A 17,932-nucleotide genomic window follows, 5' to 3' on the forward strand; every position below is an offset into this window, starting at 1 on the left:
GCGTTAACCCCTAGCTCGAGCGTGTTAGAAAGACGACAGATATTACCTTAGGCTCTAGGAAGCAACTAATGGAAGATAGTAGCGTTTAACGATATTAGATATGACGACGAGGAGTTTCCCATCTATATCTATTGACCAATCCATGCAACTTTAAACACTAAGTCATTATGAAACTACCCATAAACTTGAGCAAATTGGATTAAAGCCGCTTATTCATTGTTATATACTGCATATAAGCCATCATCATCAGAAACTATTTCCTTTTACTCGAATGTATATATTTATAAGTCGACTTATTATGTCGTCCAATAAAATTCAACTTTTTTTCACACATAAAAAAATCAAACATTTTTGGAACTTAGGAACAAAAAAAATACCTGTGTCTGGAAGTTTTGCTAGATCAAGTCGATTGTGGCTTCTAGAGGTAAAAATAATCACAAGAGTCTCTTAAAAAATATTAATTTTTCATCTTTACAAAATCTGTCATTTTGAATTATTAAATTCTGACATCAGTTTCGTAATCAGCAACCCTAAAAACCCTCGAGTATCGAGTTTCAGAGAAATTGAATCGATTTTTTAAAAAAGTCGTCCGCCATATTGGATCCGCCATCTTGGATTTTGAAAAATTGACATCGGATTCGTTATTAGCGACTCCAAAATATTAATATTTTTTTAAAGATCGTGTCGAACGGTGTTTTAGTCTAATAACTAACTTGATATATAGGGGTTTTTGCGGTCATTGATTACGGATCTGATGTTATATGTTTTAAAATTCAAAATGGCAGATCCAATATGGCGGAAGAATTTTTTAAAAATTAATTTAATTTGCCTGAAACTCATTACTCGGGGGTTTTTGGGGTCGCTGATGTCGAATTCGTTGTCAGTTTTTCAAAATACAAAATGGCGGATCCAATATGGCGGACAATTTATTTAAAAATCAATTCAATTTGCCTGAAACTCATTACCCGGGGGTTTTTGGGGTCGCTGATTACAAATCCAATGTCAGTTTTTCAAAATCCAAAATGTCGGATCCAGTATGGCGGTCAACTTTTTTAAAAATCGATATCTTGTTATTTAACCCGGCGAGCGTAAAGTTCAAGTTTGTAACACCGAGCGTAAGGTAGGGTATTTTTTACCCTGCAATGATTTTCTATTTGCATTTAAAAAAAACCTTGAAATCATGGAGATTTTTTTATATAATTGTTTTTTGTTGCCTAGTGATTTAATTTATTAATGTTACGATAAATTTTGCATTTGTTTAAACAAATTATTATTAATTATTTATAGCGTTTTCAAATAAAACAAGAAATCGACAATTAACTTTTCTTAGTACTACATAGTATTAAATTAATAATCCAAATAAGAAATTTAGTTAAACTGCTTACAACTATTATATAAAATTGTTTAAACTGGGTTTAAACAATTTTAAACAAAGGGAAGTCAAGGAATTTAGGAAAAAGTCAGGGATTTTTACTAAAAGTACTGGAAAAAATTAAATTTTTAGAATTTATAGGAGAATTCAGAATTTTGGTGTCTTTTTTGCTTGCCTCATAAACTATGAAATTGACAAGAATTCTAATACAAATCCTTCAATATTTTCTATTTTTGACAATAATTTCTTTTTAAATAACTTTTAAATAACTTCACATAAATTCAATATTATGTTCAAAAATTTTTAAAAATTCTCGTCAAAATTTTTTGAAAAAATTTCAATTATCTTTATAAATAATAAAATTTTTCTCCAAAATTCAGATATTTTTAAAAAAATTTAATAAAATTCTTGGCAAAATTTCATTTATTTTTAAAAATTTTCCTCATTTCAATTATTTTTTATATCTATTATTTTAATAAAATTTTCCAAAACAATTCTATTATTTAAACAAAATTTTAATAAAAATTTAACAGGAATTCAATTACTTACCAGTTCCTTTTATAACTTTCTTCACATCAATTCAATTATTTAAAATTTTTAATCAAGTTTCTCGAAAGAATTCAAATATATAAAGAAAATTGAAAAAATATAGTCTGAGAAATTCAATTATTTCGAAAAATTTAAATAAAATTCTTTTAATAATTCTTTTATTTAAAAAAATGTTGACAAAATACTTTTTTAAGATTTAGTTAATTAAATTGCAATTTTAATAAATTTTTCCTATACAATTCAATTGTTTTCAATACATTTCTTCTTAAGAATTCAATTATTTTGACAAATAATACATTTTTTTATAGGTATTCAATTATTTAAAAGAATTTGAATAAAATTCTTCGCTAGAAATCAATTATTTTCTTTCTTAAGAATTCAATTATTTTTAAAAATTTTGATAAAATGCTTTATAAATTTGAAAAATTATAATAAAATCGTTCATAGAATACAATTATTTTCGTAAAATACAACAATTTTTCTAGAAATACAATTATTGTCAAAAATATTTGTAAAACTCTTCGAAACAATTCAATTATTTTCGTAAAAAATAAAAACTCTTCTAAGCAATTCAATTATTTAAGAAATTTTAACAAAATTCTTCCCAAGAATTCAATTTTTTTCAAAAATAAATAATTTCACATGAATTCAATTATTTAAAGAAAAAATTTTTTTTAATTCTTTGTCAGATTTCAATTATTTTAAATTTTTTATTGAAACTTTTAGATGGAATTTAATTATTTTTAAAAAGTTTTTAAAAATTCTGAAAAATTCAATTATTTAAAAAAATTTGAATAAAATTCTTCACAAGAAATTAAATATTTTCATAAATAATAATATTTTCCTCTGGAATTCAATTATTTTTACAAATAAAATTATTCACAGGAATTCAATTCTTTAAAAAAAATTTTTTAATAAAATTCGTAGCAAGAATTCAATTATTTTTATAAATAACAAAACTTATCGCAGAATTTCAATTATTTTTTATAAAATTTTAAATAAAATGATAGAAAATTGCATTTATTCTTACAATTTTTTTTAATTCGACGAAAAAATTCAATTATTATTAAAAATTTTCATAAAATTCATTATAAAAATTCAATTTTAAAAAACATGGAATTACTGAATAAATTATTTATTTTTGTATTTAAATAATTGTATTCTCGGAAAATTTTCTAATAAAAATTGATTAAAAAATGAATTTCACTTAAAATTTTAAATTATAATTGAATATTAAAAACATTATAGCGTGAATTTTTTTTAGAAATAATTGAATTTTGAAAAGGGTTGAAATTATAATCTTTGAAAATTTGAATTTTTAGTTGCAATATTGTTATGAAATAGAATAATGATTTTATTACTTTGTCATCTTAAATTTATTATAAAACATGAGGAAATCGATCACTCCGAGTCTTCGACTCGGAGTGATTGATTTCTTCATGTTTTATTATAATATTCTCATAAGTTTGAGAATTTTGAGTAAGTTTTCAGAATTTAAGACTCTTAATTCCTATATAGAAAAATAATAATGATTAAATATTTATTTAAAAATTTATTTTTTGATGGATCAAAAAATTATTTTTTTAAATTTGAGTAAAATTTTTGAATTATTGAATATTAAAAAGCAAAATATGGAAAATTCAAGGACAAAAGTTCAAAATCCAGGACATTTAAGGACATTTATGGACATTTTTTCAAATTCCAGGACATTTTCAGGAATTCCAGGACTTCAAGGACCAGTAGACACCCTGTTAAATAAACAATTGTTGTTATTTATTAACTTTTTACTCATTTTACCTAGAAAGGCGCAGTTTTTTTTCTAATTTTGAAATTTATGGAGCTACTTATCATAACCGATAATTATTAAATATCAAATCGATATTTTAACAATTGTTGAAACAAATAATTTTTCTTATTTATTAACTTGTTTCCTATTGTCGCTTAAAAGATGCAGTATTTTTCTAAACATAACGTTTTACTTATGTCAAACTTTTAGCAATTTTTAATAAGTGTCTCACAACTGGACACATTTTTTTTTGACAAAAGCGATGTGCTCGGAAAATGGATCCTAACTTTTTTTGAGTCCATCTGAGTATGTACTACACTTTCTTTGAATAAAAGTTGCGTATTTAAGTTACTTTTCGAATGGTATATTTTATTTACAATTTCGTTTACGCATTTACAATTTATGAGTCAAAAACAAAACCCGTCTCATACGTAGACACACTCCTCTACAAAAAACAATACTCTTGGTGTTTTATAGTCACCGCACATATATTGACAATAGTTATAAACAAACAATAACATGTGCAAAAAAATTTTTTTTATTCATTATTTATTACCGTATCCAGAGCAACTATTAAAAGTTACAGTTAAATGTAGCTTTACAAATTCGAATTATCGAGGAATGAATATTACACAGGGTAAATTTTACCCTACCTTACTACGCTCGCCGGGTTAAATGCTCTCTGATCTTTATTCGTAATTGTAACGAATTAATTCATTGAAATTATATTAATTCATTTGAAACAGTTAATTTTCCAACGCAGATTATAAAACTGATGATTATTGAAAATGAATTACATTTATAAATCTGGTACTATCTGCAATCTCCAGTGAAATTCAAAGACAAGATAAAAGGGAGTTTGAAGATGAAGGATATCGGCGCTGAGTAGAAAAGGGGTTTTCGGTTAATTGGCATCTGGGTGGGTGTAAAAGCCAAGTCAGAGTAGGCAGTGGGAAAACGAGATCTAGTCAAATTCGCTTAAAAGTTAGTAGACGCGCGACAGATGGGCGTGCGCGAGCAAAAGCCGCAGAGCTACTTTCCCATCTTGTGGTTTGAAAACTGCGTTATCAAGAGTGAGTTTCAACGCTCCGAGTAAGCCAGCCCATTCTCTTTTGCGTTCGCAAAAGGGCCCCGGGAGTCGAACGACAAGCAGGATGAACCCCGAAATGCTCTCGGCATCCCAAAACAATATAGGCGAGAGAGGGGGAAGGGTGGGTGTTCCAACTAACTTTCATGTGACCTCGACTAACTAGTCTGGCCGCGGGTAACAGTTAACTCTGTTAGAACCACTCGGATAGGGAACCAGTGCCAAAGCTTCGCTACTCGCGTTTTCCTAGTCCAACAATGAGGACCAAACTCCGAAAACAGAAAGTCCTTGCTTATTTAATGAGCCACTGCGTAAAGTACTTGGTTTATCAATTATTCCATTGTACGCGCGCAATCCTGTTTAATCCAAATTCAAATACGTGAGGAGTTCTGGCTACCATCTGCTAATGTATTCATCATTCGGATTGTCATGTACCAGAAACTTCTAATGTAAGCCTTATTAGATGCCTCGTCACTGACAAACATTATCATTAGTTTCGTATTATCCTTTGTAGTAATATTTCCCATCGTGTTCGAATTTGCTCCTATCATTATCTTCCTAATAGTCTAAGATCCGGTTATTAGAAATAATCATCTGTTATTTGACGATGTCAAACATTATATGTTAGATAATATTCTGACGAAGTGTTATTTACTTTTAAAATTTACTTGGCGCCTGACTGCCGCGTTGATGCTAGAATTTTGATTTGTGACGAATAAGGGAAAATGATTAATTGATCTTTGATTAATTTTTGATTTATCATTAAACAATCGTTATAAAATATACATTAATAAAAAGGGTTGCCTAGTTAAATCGCGCCTATCAACCGGAATGATAAAATTAACAAAATGAAAATAAATTCGGTATCATTTTTAAAAGTGCAATTAATCAAGTATTTATTCGCATGCTTGAGGAGAGAAAAAATATTCAATAATTAGTGTTAAAACATACCATTGGTGAGATGCAAACGACCGTGTTCATCAGGATAAACAGTTTCAGATCGATCGCTAGCTGTTGAACTACTGCTCAAAGCACTGCCATGACCTCGACGTGCTCTTCGGCTTATAGTGCCAGCACCCGCAGAACTCGTCTTTTTTGACGTTGCTGCATAAACAGTTTCACCTGTAATGTTGAAATTATAATTAAAATTTTAATACCTCTTTCACGCTCTTTATATTTCAACGCAAGCATATTTCACATCTGCTCTCGCTCCCAACAAAATCCCTAATTAAATCAACTTCAATTTTCCATCAAGAATTTGAAAATACAAAAAAATAAATAGTATACTTTAAATTCAACAAGTTGTTAAATTTTCTAAATTATCTATCATAAAGAAAGGTTAAAAATTTTAGTAGCTGAAGTAAAAAAAATTACCACTAAAAAGAAATTCTTTACAAACAAGTGGCTTTATTATTATTTTTTTTGCTCACATTTCTGCAATTCTTTTTCTTTCCACGGCTCTTCTATGCGCTAGTACATTTCAAAAAGGCGAACAAGCTAAGTAACCATGCGAGGTGAATATATGCCTTGAGGGCGACAAACTGACTTCGAGCTTAAAGCTTTTGTTTCAAAAGAGTTTTGACTTTATTTCTAGAATGTACATTTAAAAATGTAGAAAATTTTAAACCAACCATTACCACTCCGGGATCTGTCTGAGGAAATACTGCCATTATAATGATGACGTCGTGAATTTGTACTTTCCAAAGGGAATGGAGAAGCCTGACGATGATTTGGTGTTAATGTTGGAGGTGGAGTGGGAAATGGAGTTGTTAGATTATCCGTTGTCACTGCACCTTCAGTATCTGATCCCGTGCGATATGAACGTTCACCAGCACCTGAAACACAAAATTGAATTGTTCCATAATTTACAAATTCAATAATTTTCCATGGCAATTATTAAGATACATTGGAAGCAGTCAGGATTTTCAAAAAATGGATTATTTTCATTGCATTTTCTTAAATTATATGTTTTCAGATTTAACTTAAAAGTCTGTATACTGAAAGTTTGCTTCAATACATTTGATCACTGATGATGGGAACAGTGACCTTGGCTTACAGCATTTAGCAAATGACCCGTCAGGCAAAGATAGAGATCTGCATTGCACAGCTCGGATGATAAGGAAAACATCTAGAACACAACGTTGGAACAACACGTGCGTTCCTTCCACACTTAGTACGCTTCTCAATATTTGAAGTAGATACCATTTTCAATTCAGTAAAAAATATAACTCGTAAAAATAAAATGTCCACAAAACACACTATGTAGAACAGTGGATTTGTGAACAAATTGCAAAATCCAATCGGTACGTTTCAGGAAAAGTTGCTACAACATTATATTCCTCTTTTGAACTTGACTTCCAACAAAGGCACATTGTTGATTGGAATTTTATTAGCATTTTCAGTAACGAATTTTTCGTTACGACCAAAAACGAAAAGACTATAAAGGGGATAAATAAAATAATATCTATCTAATTTGCTTGTCGATGGAATTCATGTACTTGCGGAGGCATTTAGTAAGCACGCCCAGGGCTGTTTGTAAAACTTTCCTCATTAATTACCGACAAGATTCAATCCCTTGCCTTTCATGGTTATTCTTGTTTCATCCTTTTTCAGACACGATCCTGCAACCTTTGTTCGTCTGCGGATAAAAGAAATTTCATAGAAAATAAGAGACACACCTCCTCCTTTCTTTTACTTCGCTAAAAATTATTATGCTAGTTGCCAATACAACAAAGCAAGGCAATCGTAAATAACTGATGTAATTTTCGTTAAATAGGCAAAAAATTTTATTATATTCTTTCATCTTCATTTGGATTATAAAATCAAAAAAAAAATTTCGTTAAATAAAAAATTGATTTTTTTATTAGGAATTTTTTTTTATACTCCCAGTCTCGTATTTTTATGACTTCCTGTCACGTAATAAAGAATCGATTTCTCTTTTTAATCTGACAGAGACGGCATGAAAACTTTAATGCATTAAGCAAATGCGAATTCAAGCAAAACGACGTGGATCGAAATTCTTGAAACGTCGTGATATTGACTTCTTAAACGTAATGCGTCGTTTTATAAAGGTAATAAAATTTTAAGATAGTCCGAATATTTTGCGAAGCACTTTTCCTTGTACACTATTGGAAATGTATCGGGCGGATATTTTTTTCGGGAGGAAAAATCAATTAGAGACTTATTGCTCCCAATGTTGAAGCTAACCTTTTAACTCTCAGAGCGGGAAGGGAGTCTTGCATTGTAGACACAGGGACGATAAAAGCATAAAGTGAGTTTCCTACTTTTAGACATTCTACCTAGCATGAGTTTGTAACTGGAGTTTGCGAAATCTTTTGCAAGCAAGCTAAGAGCTTCGGTGTTTGTATTACAGAATCAACTGAAACTTGTGTCAGAGATAAATGAAAAAAAAGTAGTTGCTAAAATTGATGACCCCAAAAAAAGAAACAAAGATTCTTTATTGATAGTTAAACAGTTGATTTTTAATTTTATGTATACAGATTGCCCTACAATGGTGTTGATTGTATAATTAGCCTGCAGTTTACTTTTAGCATTTTATTTTTCACTCACAAATTTTAACAATTGACTTCTGACAAAATTTTAAAAATCCATCTACTGCATGACATCAGATTAGAGGCATTGCAAACTTTTCCAAATTGTAAATTCTTGTCACGGTTCCGCTAATTTCTGTCCTATATTTTTTCCACTGGAAAATGCAAAATACCCCATAGTCTCAATGCCAAAATAAAATATAAAGGAAGAGGTTTCACGAGCGGACTTTATACATCATTTAGTTCTCATGAGGGCTGATTGGAAATTTAGAAAAGATAATTTTTACGGCAGTCTTTTTATTTCTCAACTCTGGAGTCCTTTTTTTCAATAGTCGGTGCAGAGGATTCAAGTTTACACTTCCTATCTTTCTGTTTTATGTCTCTTTTAAGCATCCAACAGAAAATTTGCCATCATATTTTTGTCCCATCTTCCTTCATGGGGCGTTTCTATCACCTTTATATATCCTGGTGAAAACTCACGGTGGACTTCACTGATGCTTCTAAGATTATCAGGAAAGTTACTATTTCACGTTCGGAATAATACCCATGCAGAAATTGAGATTGGAATTTTATGGGGTCCTAGCCAGAATTCCCTATCTGTAGTGGGGAACTGATTAGAGAAAATCGTTAGAACCCAACTACTTTCATAACGGTCGGCAGATGGGGTACAGACTAGAATATCTAGTCGGGAACTAGTATTAAAACTAGCTGTGTGTTGATAGGGCCCCGACTAGAATTTTCTAGTTGACTTTTAAAAATTATTATTTTTCAACTTAACCTATTTATAATTGAATTCTTCATTCATATTAACATTATTAATGAATGTTGTACACGAAAAACCTGAAACTTGAGTTGAAAAATCTCGTGCCCATGGGGGATCGAACCTAGGACCTTGGGGACTCCAGTCGGATACACATACCTCCCGGCCGTGATAGCTTGGAAGCACCTCCGCTTAAATAACATCCCGTGCAGCAATTCACCATTTGCCCCTATCTCTAGTAGGGCTCTCGCTAGATTCTAACTAGAATCTCTAGTCTAGAAAAACTAGCCTGGTTCCAATCAAATTCTAGTTAAATAATTTTTACCAGCATTATTTTTTAAAAAATTTTGCATATTATTTAATTATTTCATTTTTTAACATATTTGATACCTAAATATTGTAATATTATCCGTAAAAATAATTATTTAAAAATATATGTAAGTGCAATTATACTTTAAAATGTTTTTGACAATTCATAAAAATATTTATTTATAGAAAGACAATTTATGTATATTACTTGTACACTAGTTTGTCGCTAGTTGGAAATCAATAAGGTCCTAGTGAGTTTTCTAGTCTGAATTATCTAATAATTTCAATTAATAATAATTCTTTATAATCTAATAATAATTTAAATTATAAAATTATTAAATTATTTAAATTATTAAAATAATAAATAATAATATCAATTAATAATAATTCTTTATAATACAAAATTAGTAATAATAATTCTTTAACTAGAATTTGATTGGAAACCGATTAGTTTTTGTAGACTAGAGATTCTAGTCAGAATCTAGCGAGGTTCTAGACAGATTTTTCTAGACTAGATATTCTAGGATGGTTCTAATCAGAATCCAACATTTGGTAGGGACAAGTAGGGAAATTTCTACATGGGTAAACCTTTGTCCAAACCGACGGCGGAAATATTAATTTAAAACCTAAAAATTTTTATATTTTGACAATTTCTAAAATCTGGAAAAAACCATGGCCAAAGGCAAAAATAGTTCAGGACCAAAGAATCTGATTGTAGTCTAAATATATACAAAGTTTCAGGTTTTAAACTATTTTTATCGTTGGTCATGACTTACTAAATTTTCGTCATGATCAAAAAATATAAATTTTCAGGGTTTTACATATTTTTTTCATTGACCATGGTTAGCCAGATTTTGACCATAGTTAAAATATATAAATTATCAGGTTCTTAAATGTTTTTGACGTTTACCATGGTTAGATAAATTACAACCATGTTTAAAATATCTTTAGGTATGAAGATTAGGATTAGGAAAATCATTTTAAAGATGGTTTCGTCAACAATTACAATTATGAAAATTAGGAAAATCATTTTAAAGATGGTTTTGTTGACAATTTTGATTATGAAGATTAGGATTATCAAATCCATTTTAAAGATGGTTTAGACAGAAATTACAATTATGAAGATTAGGATGAGGCTAACCATTTTAAAGATGGTTTTGTCAACAATTACAATTATGAAGTTTAGGATGAGGTTAACCAATTTAAAAATAGTTTTGTCAACAATTACAAATGAAGCTGAACCTGGCACCCATAGTCATCAGCACCCACTTATTTCTTGAAAATTTTATGTTGGCATTGAAACAAAAGAAGATCATAGCTGAATGAATAAATTCACTCCAACGGAATGTATTTTATTTCAAGGTTAAAAAAATGAAATAAAAACAAATGAATACAAATCAATAAAAATAAAATAATTTAATTCTTAAAAAATTTTAATTTTTTAACAGCGACAAATAATGAAAATAATATTGAATATAATGTACAAAATCGAGTCCACAGACTTACAAAAAAATTTTCTAAAAAAATCTTTTTTCAAACATCGATTTTTGAAGGGACACATTTTGTAGATTAGTACGAACCTAAAAAACCACATCACACTGCAAGACTATAACATTGGGTATTAAAAATAGTTTTATCAACAATTACAATTATGAAGATTAGGATTAGGAAAACCATTTTAAAGATGGTTTAGACAAAAATTACAATTATGAAGATTGGGATGAGGTTATCCATTTTAAAAATAGTTTTGTTAACAGTTACAATTATGAAGATTAGCATTAGGTAAACCATTTGAAGATGGATTCATCAACAATTATAATTATGAAAATAGGATTAGGAAAACCATTTGAAAGATGGTTTCGTCAACAATTACCGGTTGTAATTTAATTCAATTACGGTTGTAACATGTGCACAAGGGTGCAAAATCATAAACAAACAAACAATAGGCTTGGCCCCCAATATCACTCATAAAATTACTTGACTTTGGACATTTGATGGTTTTGACATTTCTAATTTTTGAAAAGCAGGATGAACATCCTTTTTCAGCAATCAACTAAAAACAACAAAAGATAGAGAAAGCTTTCTTAAAAATGATTTTTTCCCCAAGAAATCTATAAAAACAATTGATATATGTGATGGGTGGGCCTGACTTCCATTTTGACGATCAAAGAAAATCGGTATTGGCGAATAACCCATTCCAGAATCAGAATGACATTTCTTGTCGTGTACATTGGAAAAGAGGTAAGAGGTGGGGTGGGAGGGGGGTTTTAAAGATACTCGCGATGCTGGGTGGCATATAGACACCAAGATGCGGATAGTGGAATAACAGAGAGATGTCTGAGTGAGTGGTCGTGGACCGTGGTAGTGACTCTGATATTGCTCACATTAAACTTTCATATTCAATCTTGCCACCCGACGTTGGTTGGCTTCCTTCTTCTATTTTCATCTCTCCTTCTCTCTTGCTTGCTCTTTCTCTATTTCTATTACAGCCTCTCTCTCTATCTCTCTCTCTTGCTTGCTCTCCTCACTCCTTCTCCATCTCTCTCGTTCTCTATTGCGATTTCTAACCCCGTCGCGTATAAGATCGCGAAGCAAACTCAGCATCCCAACGTATAATTGCGTTATGCCCTCTTTCCCTCCTCGCCTCAACGTTGAAACCTCCCGCGACCTTCGAGTCACTTACACTCTCACACACCCTCCAAACATGGTCCACCTTCTTTTCCCATGAATTCGTTCTATATTGGATTTTCTAATCCACGTTTATTTGCAAAAATACACCGTCTAATTGGGTTTAGCCTCCGTCTTATTGCCTTTCATGAATTCGTAAACATTTCTGTTGATTAATATCCTTACACATCTTTGATGATTTCTTTTTTTTTTCTGTTATTGCATAGGGAAAAAATATCAAAAACAGAATTAGAGACGGAGTATTATTTTTTTTCCAAAAGGAAGAAGGAAAAATAAAAATATGGTAAATTAAAAAACAATTTCACCATTTTGCAATATAGTGTGCGTATGTTTCCGGAACAATTTAAATGATAATTTAGGATCAAGCAGTATATCGATTTTGGATATTCATTACTCCTTGACACGCAAGGACGCCAAAAATAAACGCAACCAACATGCAGTCTGTCAGACTGTCGCCTTTCTCCATAATACGTTGATTATAATAGAAAAACTTTTTATTTCTTTTTCTTTCATCTTTTTGTTGTATTCATCTTTACCAGACAATGAGATGAATTTCTGTCCAGGAGGTAGAGAAGAAAGAATTCAATATTGTTATCATGCACTGACAAAGAAGTTGCTCATATTTGTGATGAAAATGTAAAAAAATTTGCAAAAATATAGCGTTACACTGTCATACATTGTCCAAAGTATAAATTAAATGCGAAAAAGTATTTTTTTTTAAATTGGTTTGAAGATTTTACTTAACAGGGTTGCCACGCAACCAGGCAAACCTGGAAATGTCAGGGAATTTTATAAACTTTGAAAAAACTCTGGAAAAGTCAGGGAAGTTTGATCGAAATCCTGGAAAATTGTTTATTGCACTTATTTCTTAAAATCTAATTTTACTTAAATATTTCAAAATTAATTCAATTTTAAAAGAGTTGCGCTTACAATTTTCATAAATAGATGAACTTCAAAAGGTTGTAATTTGAAATTTCTAAAAAATTTCAATTATGAATAAATTAGTTAAATAACAAAAATTTAAAAAAATTATTTTTAATACATTTTTAAAGAGAAATTTCTCGAAAAATGTAATTATTCTTAAAAATTGTATTAAATTATTTTATTTTAATTTAATAAAAAAAATTCAATTTCTTGAAAGAATTAAATTATTTTCAAAAATTTTAATGAAATTCTTTTTAACAATTCAATGTTTTTTTTCAAAATAATTTTATAATATAAAACTCTTCGTAGAAATTTAATTAATTTCAATAATTTTTCAAAATTCAATTATTTTCAATCTCTACTATTTCAATAAAATTTCACAAAGAATACAATTATTGTTTAAAAGAAAATTTTAATAAAAATCGTCTCAAGAATTCAATTATTTTCAAATGTAATAAAATTCTTAGCAAAAATTTAATTATGGTCAAGAGGTTAAAAAAAATTCTCTTCAAAATTTCAATTATCTTTATAAATAATAAAATTTTTCTCTGAAATTCAATTATTTTCAAAAACTTTTCTCAATTTCATAAAATTTTTTACAAAAATTCAATTATTTTTAATACAATTTTAATCTAATTTCTCGAAAAATGAAATTATTCTTAAAAATTTTATTGAAATTCGTCAAAAGAATTTTAATTACCTATTTTTTTAAAGAGATTCAATTTTTTTCATGAATAATAAAACTCATCGCAGAATTTCAATTATTTTTAATACAATTTTAAAAAGCTCGAAAAATATAATTATTCTTAAAATTTTTATTAAAATTCAACAAAGAAATTTAATTTCTTGAAAGAATTCAATTATTTTCAAAAATTTTAATGAAATTCTTTTTAACAAATCAATGTTTTTTTAAAAATAATTTTATAATAAAATTCTACGTAGAAATTTAATTAATTTCAAAAGTAATAAAATTTTTCGCAGAAATTCGATTATAGTCAAAAGTTTAAAAAAAAATTCTCTTCAAAATTTCAATTATCTTTATAAATAATAAAATTTTTCTCTGAAATTCAATTATTTTCAAAAATTTTAATAAAATTCTTGGCAAAATTTCAATTATTTTCAAAAACTTTTCTCAATTCCATAAAATTTTTTACAGAAATTCAATTATTTTTAATACGATTTTAATCTAATTTCTCGAAAAATGAAATTATTCTTAAAAATTTTATTGAAATTCGTCAAAAGAATTTTAATTATCTATTTAAAAATTTGTTTTCAAAATTCTTTATGAGAGTTCAATTTTAAAAAACATTCCATTCTTCAATAAATTATTTATTTTTGTATTTGAATAATTGAATTCTCGTAGAATTTTCTAATAATAATTGAGTCAAGTATGAATTTCAATTAAAATTTTAGATAATAATTGAATATTAAACTCTCTAAATTTGAATTAGTAAAAATTGTTTCTAATTTGAATTAGTGACTGACTTTTTGCTTTTATTAGCAGATTTGACTAATAAATAGTCGTCTTTACTAATTTAATAGTAAAATTTACTAATTCAAAAGTAATTCCAATTAGTAAACATTTTTACTAATTTAAATTTAGAGAGAAAGTATTATAGCTGAATTTTTAGAAATAATTGAATTTTGAAATGGTTTCAAATTATAATCTTTGAACGCTTGAATTTTTCATACTTTTAATTAAAATTTGTATGTAGATTTAATTTTTTTGAAAAAGTTTAATTGAATTTTTTTGAAGTTATTTAATACATTTATTGTCTAATATATATTTGATTGAAGAATTTCCGAATAATCGATGAAATTTCGTAAAATTGAATTGTAAACAAATAGATTTGAAATTTTTCATAGAAATTTTTCAAAAATTATTAAAAATAATTAATTTAAAGAAGAATTTTAGTTAAAAATTGTGGAAAACAATAACTGAATTGAAGTGATAAAAGTAATTTTGAATAAGTTACAGTAACAATATTCTTATAATATAAAATAATGATTTTATCAGACGAACAATTTTTTATAAGTTTGTTTAATTTCAATAAGGTTTGAATCTAAAATTTTTCAAAATCTTAATTCTTATCGAAAAATTATAATGACTAATTATTTACTTTTGTAAAATATAAATGTAGTTTTAAAAACCTGGTAAATCTGGAAAAGTCAGGGAATTTGAAATGAGAAAAAGCGTGGCAACCCTGCTTAAGACCTTATATAATTTTTACAGAAAATGCCCTGGACGCTACTAAAATTGAGATCATCACTGCAATTTAAAACAAAATCCAGTTTGTGAAGGCCACAGAACAATTTTTTTTTAATAAAAATGTCAATTTTGAGAAATTTTTTATCTATATTTCATTTTTACAACTTTTTCTTAAATTTCTTTTTACTTTATTAAAAAAATGAATAATACCATCATCTTCCTTAGTGAAAAATGCAGAAAACTCACTATACTAAACTTCTTTTTCAGTAAAATAGAAAAATAGCAATGTTTTAAATCTGGGGTGCCAAATAGCACACCAGTTTTCCGTTAGAGGTTAAAAAAAATCATATTTCCGTTCTAGGGTTAAAAAAAACACCACGAGAATATTCTCTAATTTGTTAGTGACAAATGACAATATTACAAAAAAAAATTACTAAAGTACTTTATGCCATTTCGAATTAAAAGCAAATTCACTGCAAAAGGATATAAATGAAAAATATGTGCTTGTAGATTTTAAATTTCCATTCAATATGAATACAATAATGACTTGATATAAAGTTAAAGTATATAGGTATATACATTTAATTCCGTTTCTCATTCAATGTTCGTAATGTCATAGAATAAACTCATATCCTAGCAACATTCCCGCCCCGTTCCCGGAGGGTTTGAAAATGGTAATTTCTCTGTTCTTTCCCTCTTTCTACTTCCCTTTCTCTTTCTCTCGTTCTCTCTCATGGCAATGTTGCCAGTGACAGGAGCCGTGTTTCTGATCCGACATTTAATTTGCGTCGCCGTTGTGCCGCCCTCCGCCGATTTCAGCGAAGCCTCAACGTCGTATTTTAAAATTACCTTTCTCTATCCACTAATTATTACACCTCTTATATATATATATATATATATATATATATATATATAGATGAATTTATCGATATCAAAGCGAGTTCTTCAGACAATTTCCGCTTCTCTCATTAGGTGCAATTGATAGTTCCATTATTGCATTTTAATAAAATATCCAATGCGTTACTTTTCTTGGAATAAGAGAAATTTCTGCAAAAATGATTTGTGTCTAACTTGACAAAAAATATTAAATCTACTTCGATTTTAGTATCACTAGGGTTAGGTACTTAGATTTTTTAGGTTGCCGAATTGGAATTTAATGAGATTTCAAAAATTCAAAATGGCAGGTCCAATATGTCGGACAAAAAAAATTAAAAAACAAATGTATTTGTCTAAAAATATTTTCTCAGCGTCACATAAACTTTAAAATCACTAAATTGAAACAGTTCATAGAATTTTATCGATTTTTTACAATATATACTCCGTTATATTGAATCTTCCACATTGAATTTTTTCAATGCTACTAATTTCTAAACACTTTTCAGTGGACATATTGCATACGCCGTTTTGAATTTTGTTCATCTGACATCAGATTCGTAGTCAGCGATCCTAAAAAAACTCCCGAGTAGCAAGTTTTAGGCAAATTAAATCGATTTCTAAAAAAGTTGTCCGCCATATTGCATCCGCCATTTTTAATTTTGAAAAACTGACATCGGATTAGTAATTAGCGAGTAGATCCCGTAAAGGTCCGTAAAGCATGAAATCCGTAAAAGTCAGTTTTTTTTTAAAAAATAAAGGTCCCTAAAGTCCGTAATTTGATTAAGAAAAGACGAAAAATTCGTAAATATTGTACGATACAATTTGGAGAATTTTAGAGAAATTACAAATGATTACAGAAAATCAATTATTTTCAAAAATTAAAAAACTCTTTGCAGAAATTCAATAACGTTCAAAATTTTTTTTAAATTCTAGTCAAATCTTCAATTATTTTTAGAAATAATTAAATTCTTCGCTCCAAAATTCAATTATTTTTAAAAAAATTTTAATAAAAGTCTTGGCAAAATTTCAATTATTTTTAAAAATTTTCATCAATTTAATAATTTTTAATATATCTACTATTTTAATAAAATTTTCGAAAAGAATTCAATTATTTAAAAAAAATTTAATTAATATTCTACGAAAACCTTCAATGTTTTTCATATAATAATAAAAACTTAACAAGAATTCCATTATTTACAAATTTTTTTTAATTTCTTCGCAATCATTCAAATATTTTCATAAATAATAACATTTCTACAGGGATTCAATTATTTTCGTAAATAATAAAATTCTTTTTAGGAAATTCAATTATTTTCACAAATAATAAAATTCATCGTAAAATTTTAATTATTTTTAATACAATTTTAACCGAATTCCTCAAAAAATGTAATTATTTATGAAAATTTTACTCAAATTCTTTGAAAAAATGCAATCAATTAAAAATTTCTTCATAAAATTCTTTATGAGAATTCAATTTTAACTTAGGGATTCAATTATTTTGACAAATATTAAAACTCATTATATAGTTTCAATTATTTTTAATACAATTTTAATTAAATTTCTCGAAAAATGTAAGTATTTTTGAAAATTTTTTTAAAATTCGTCGAAAAAATTCAATTATTTAAAAATTTGTTGATATAATTTTTTATGGGAATGAAATTTTAAGAAACATTCAATTATTCAATAAATTATTTATTTTTATATTTAAATAATTAAATTCTAGTAGAATTTTCTAATAAAAATTAATTTAAAAATGAATTTCAGTTAAAATTTTAGATAACAATTGAATATTAAAAGCAATATAGCGTGAATTTTTAGAAA

At 27.7% G+C, this 17,932-nt stretch overlaps 1 protein-coding gene across 4 annotated transcripts in view; it reads right to left on the reverse strand.

Moving 5' to 3' along the window:
- LOC122498471 (teneurin-a) overlaps positions 1 to 17,932 on the reverse strand; it is a 917,080-nt gene that overhangs the window by 520,242 nt on the left and 378,906 nt on the right. For all 4 annotated transcript variants that reach the window (XM_043606207.1, XM_043606206.1, XM_043606204.1 and 1 more), the window contains exons 5-6: positions 6,426 to 6,629; positions 5,746 to 5,916 (exon numbers count right to left, since the gene is read on the reverse strand). In XM_043606207.1, coding sequence (XP_043462142.1) covers positions 5,746 to 5,916; positions 6,426 to 6,629 — 375 coding nt within the window. The remainder of the gene's footprint in view (positions 1 to 5,745; positions 5,917 to 6,425; positions 6,630 to 17,932) is intronic.

Source organism: Leptopilina heterotoma, unplaced genomic scaffold, assembly GCF_015476425.1.
Source record: "Leptopilina heterotoma isolate Lh14 unplaced genomic scaffold, ASM1547642v1 Lhet_15, whole genome shotgun sequence".
Lineage (NCBI taxonomy): Eukaryota > Metazoa > Arthropoda > Insecta > Hymenoptera > Figitidae > Leptopilina > Leptopilina heterotoma.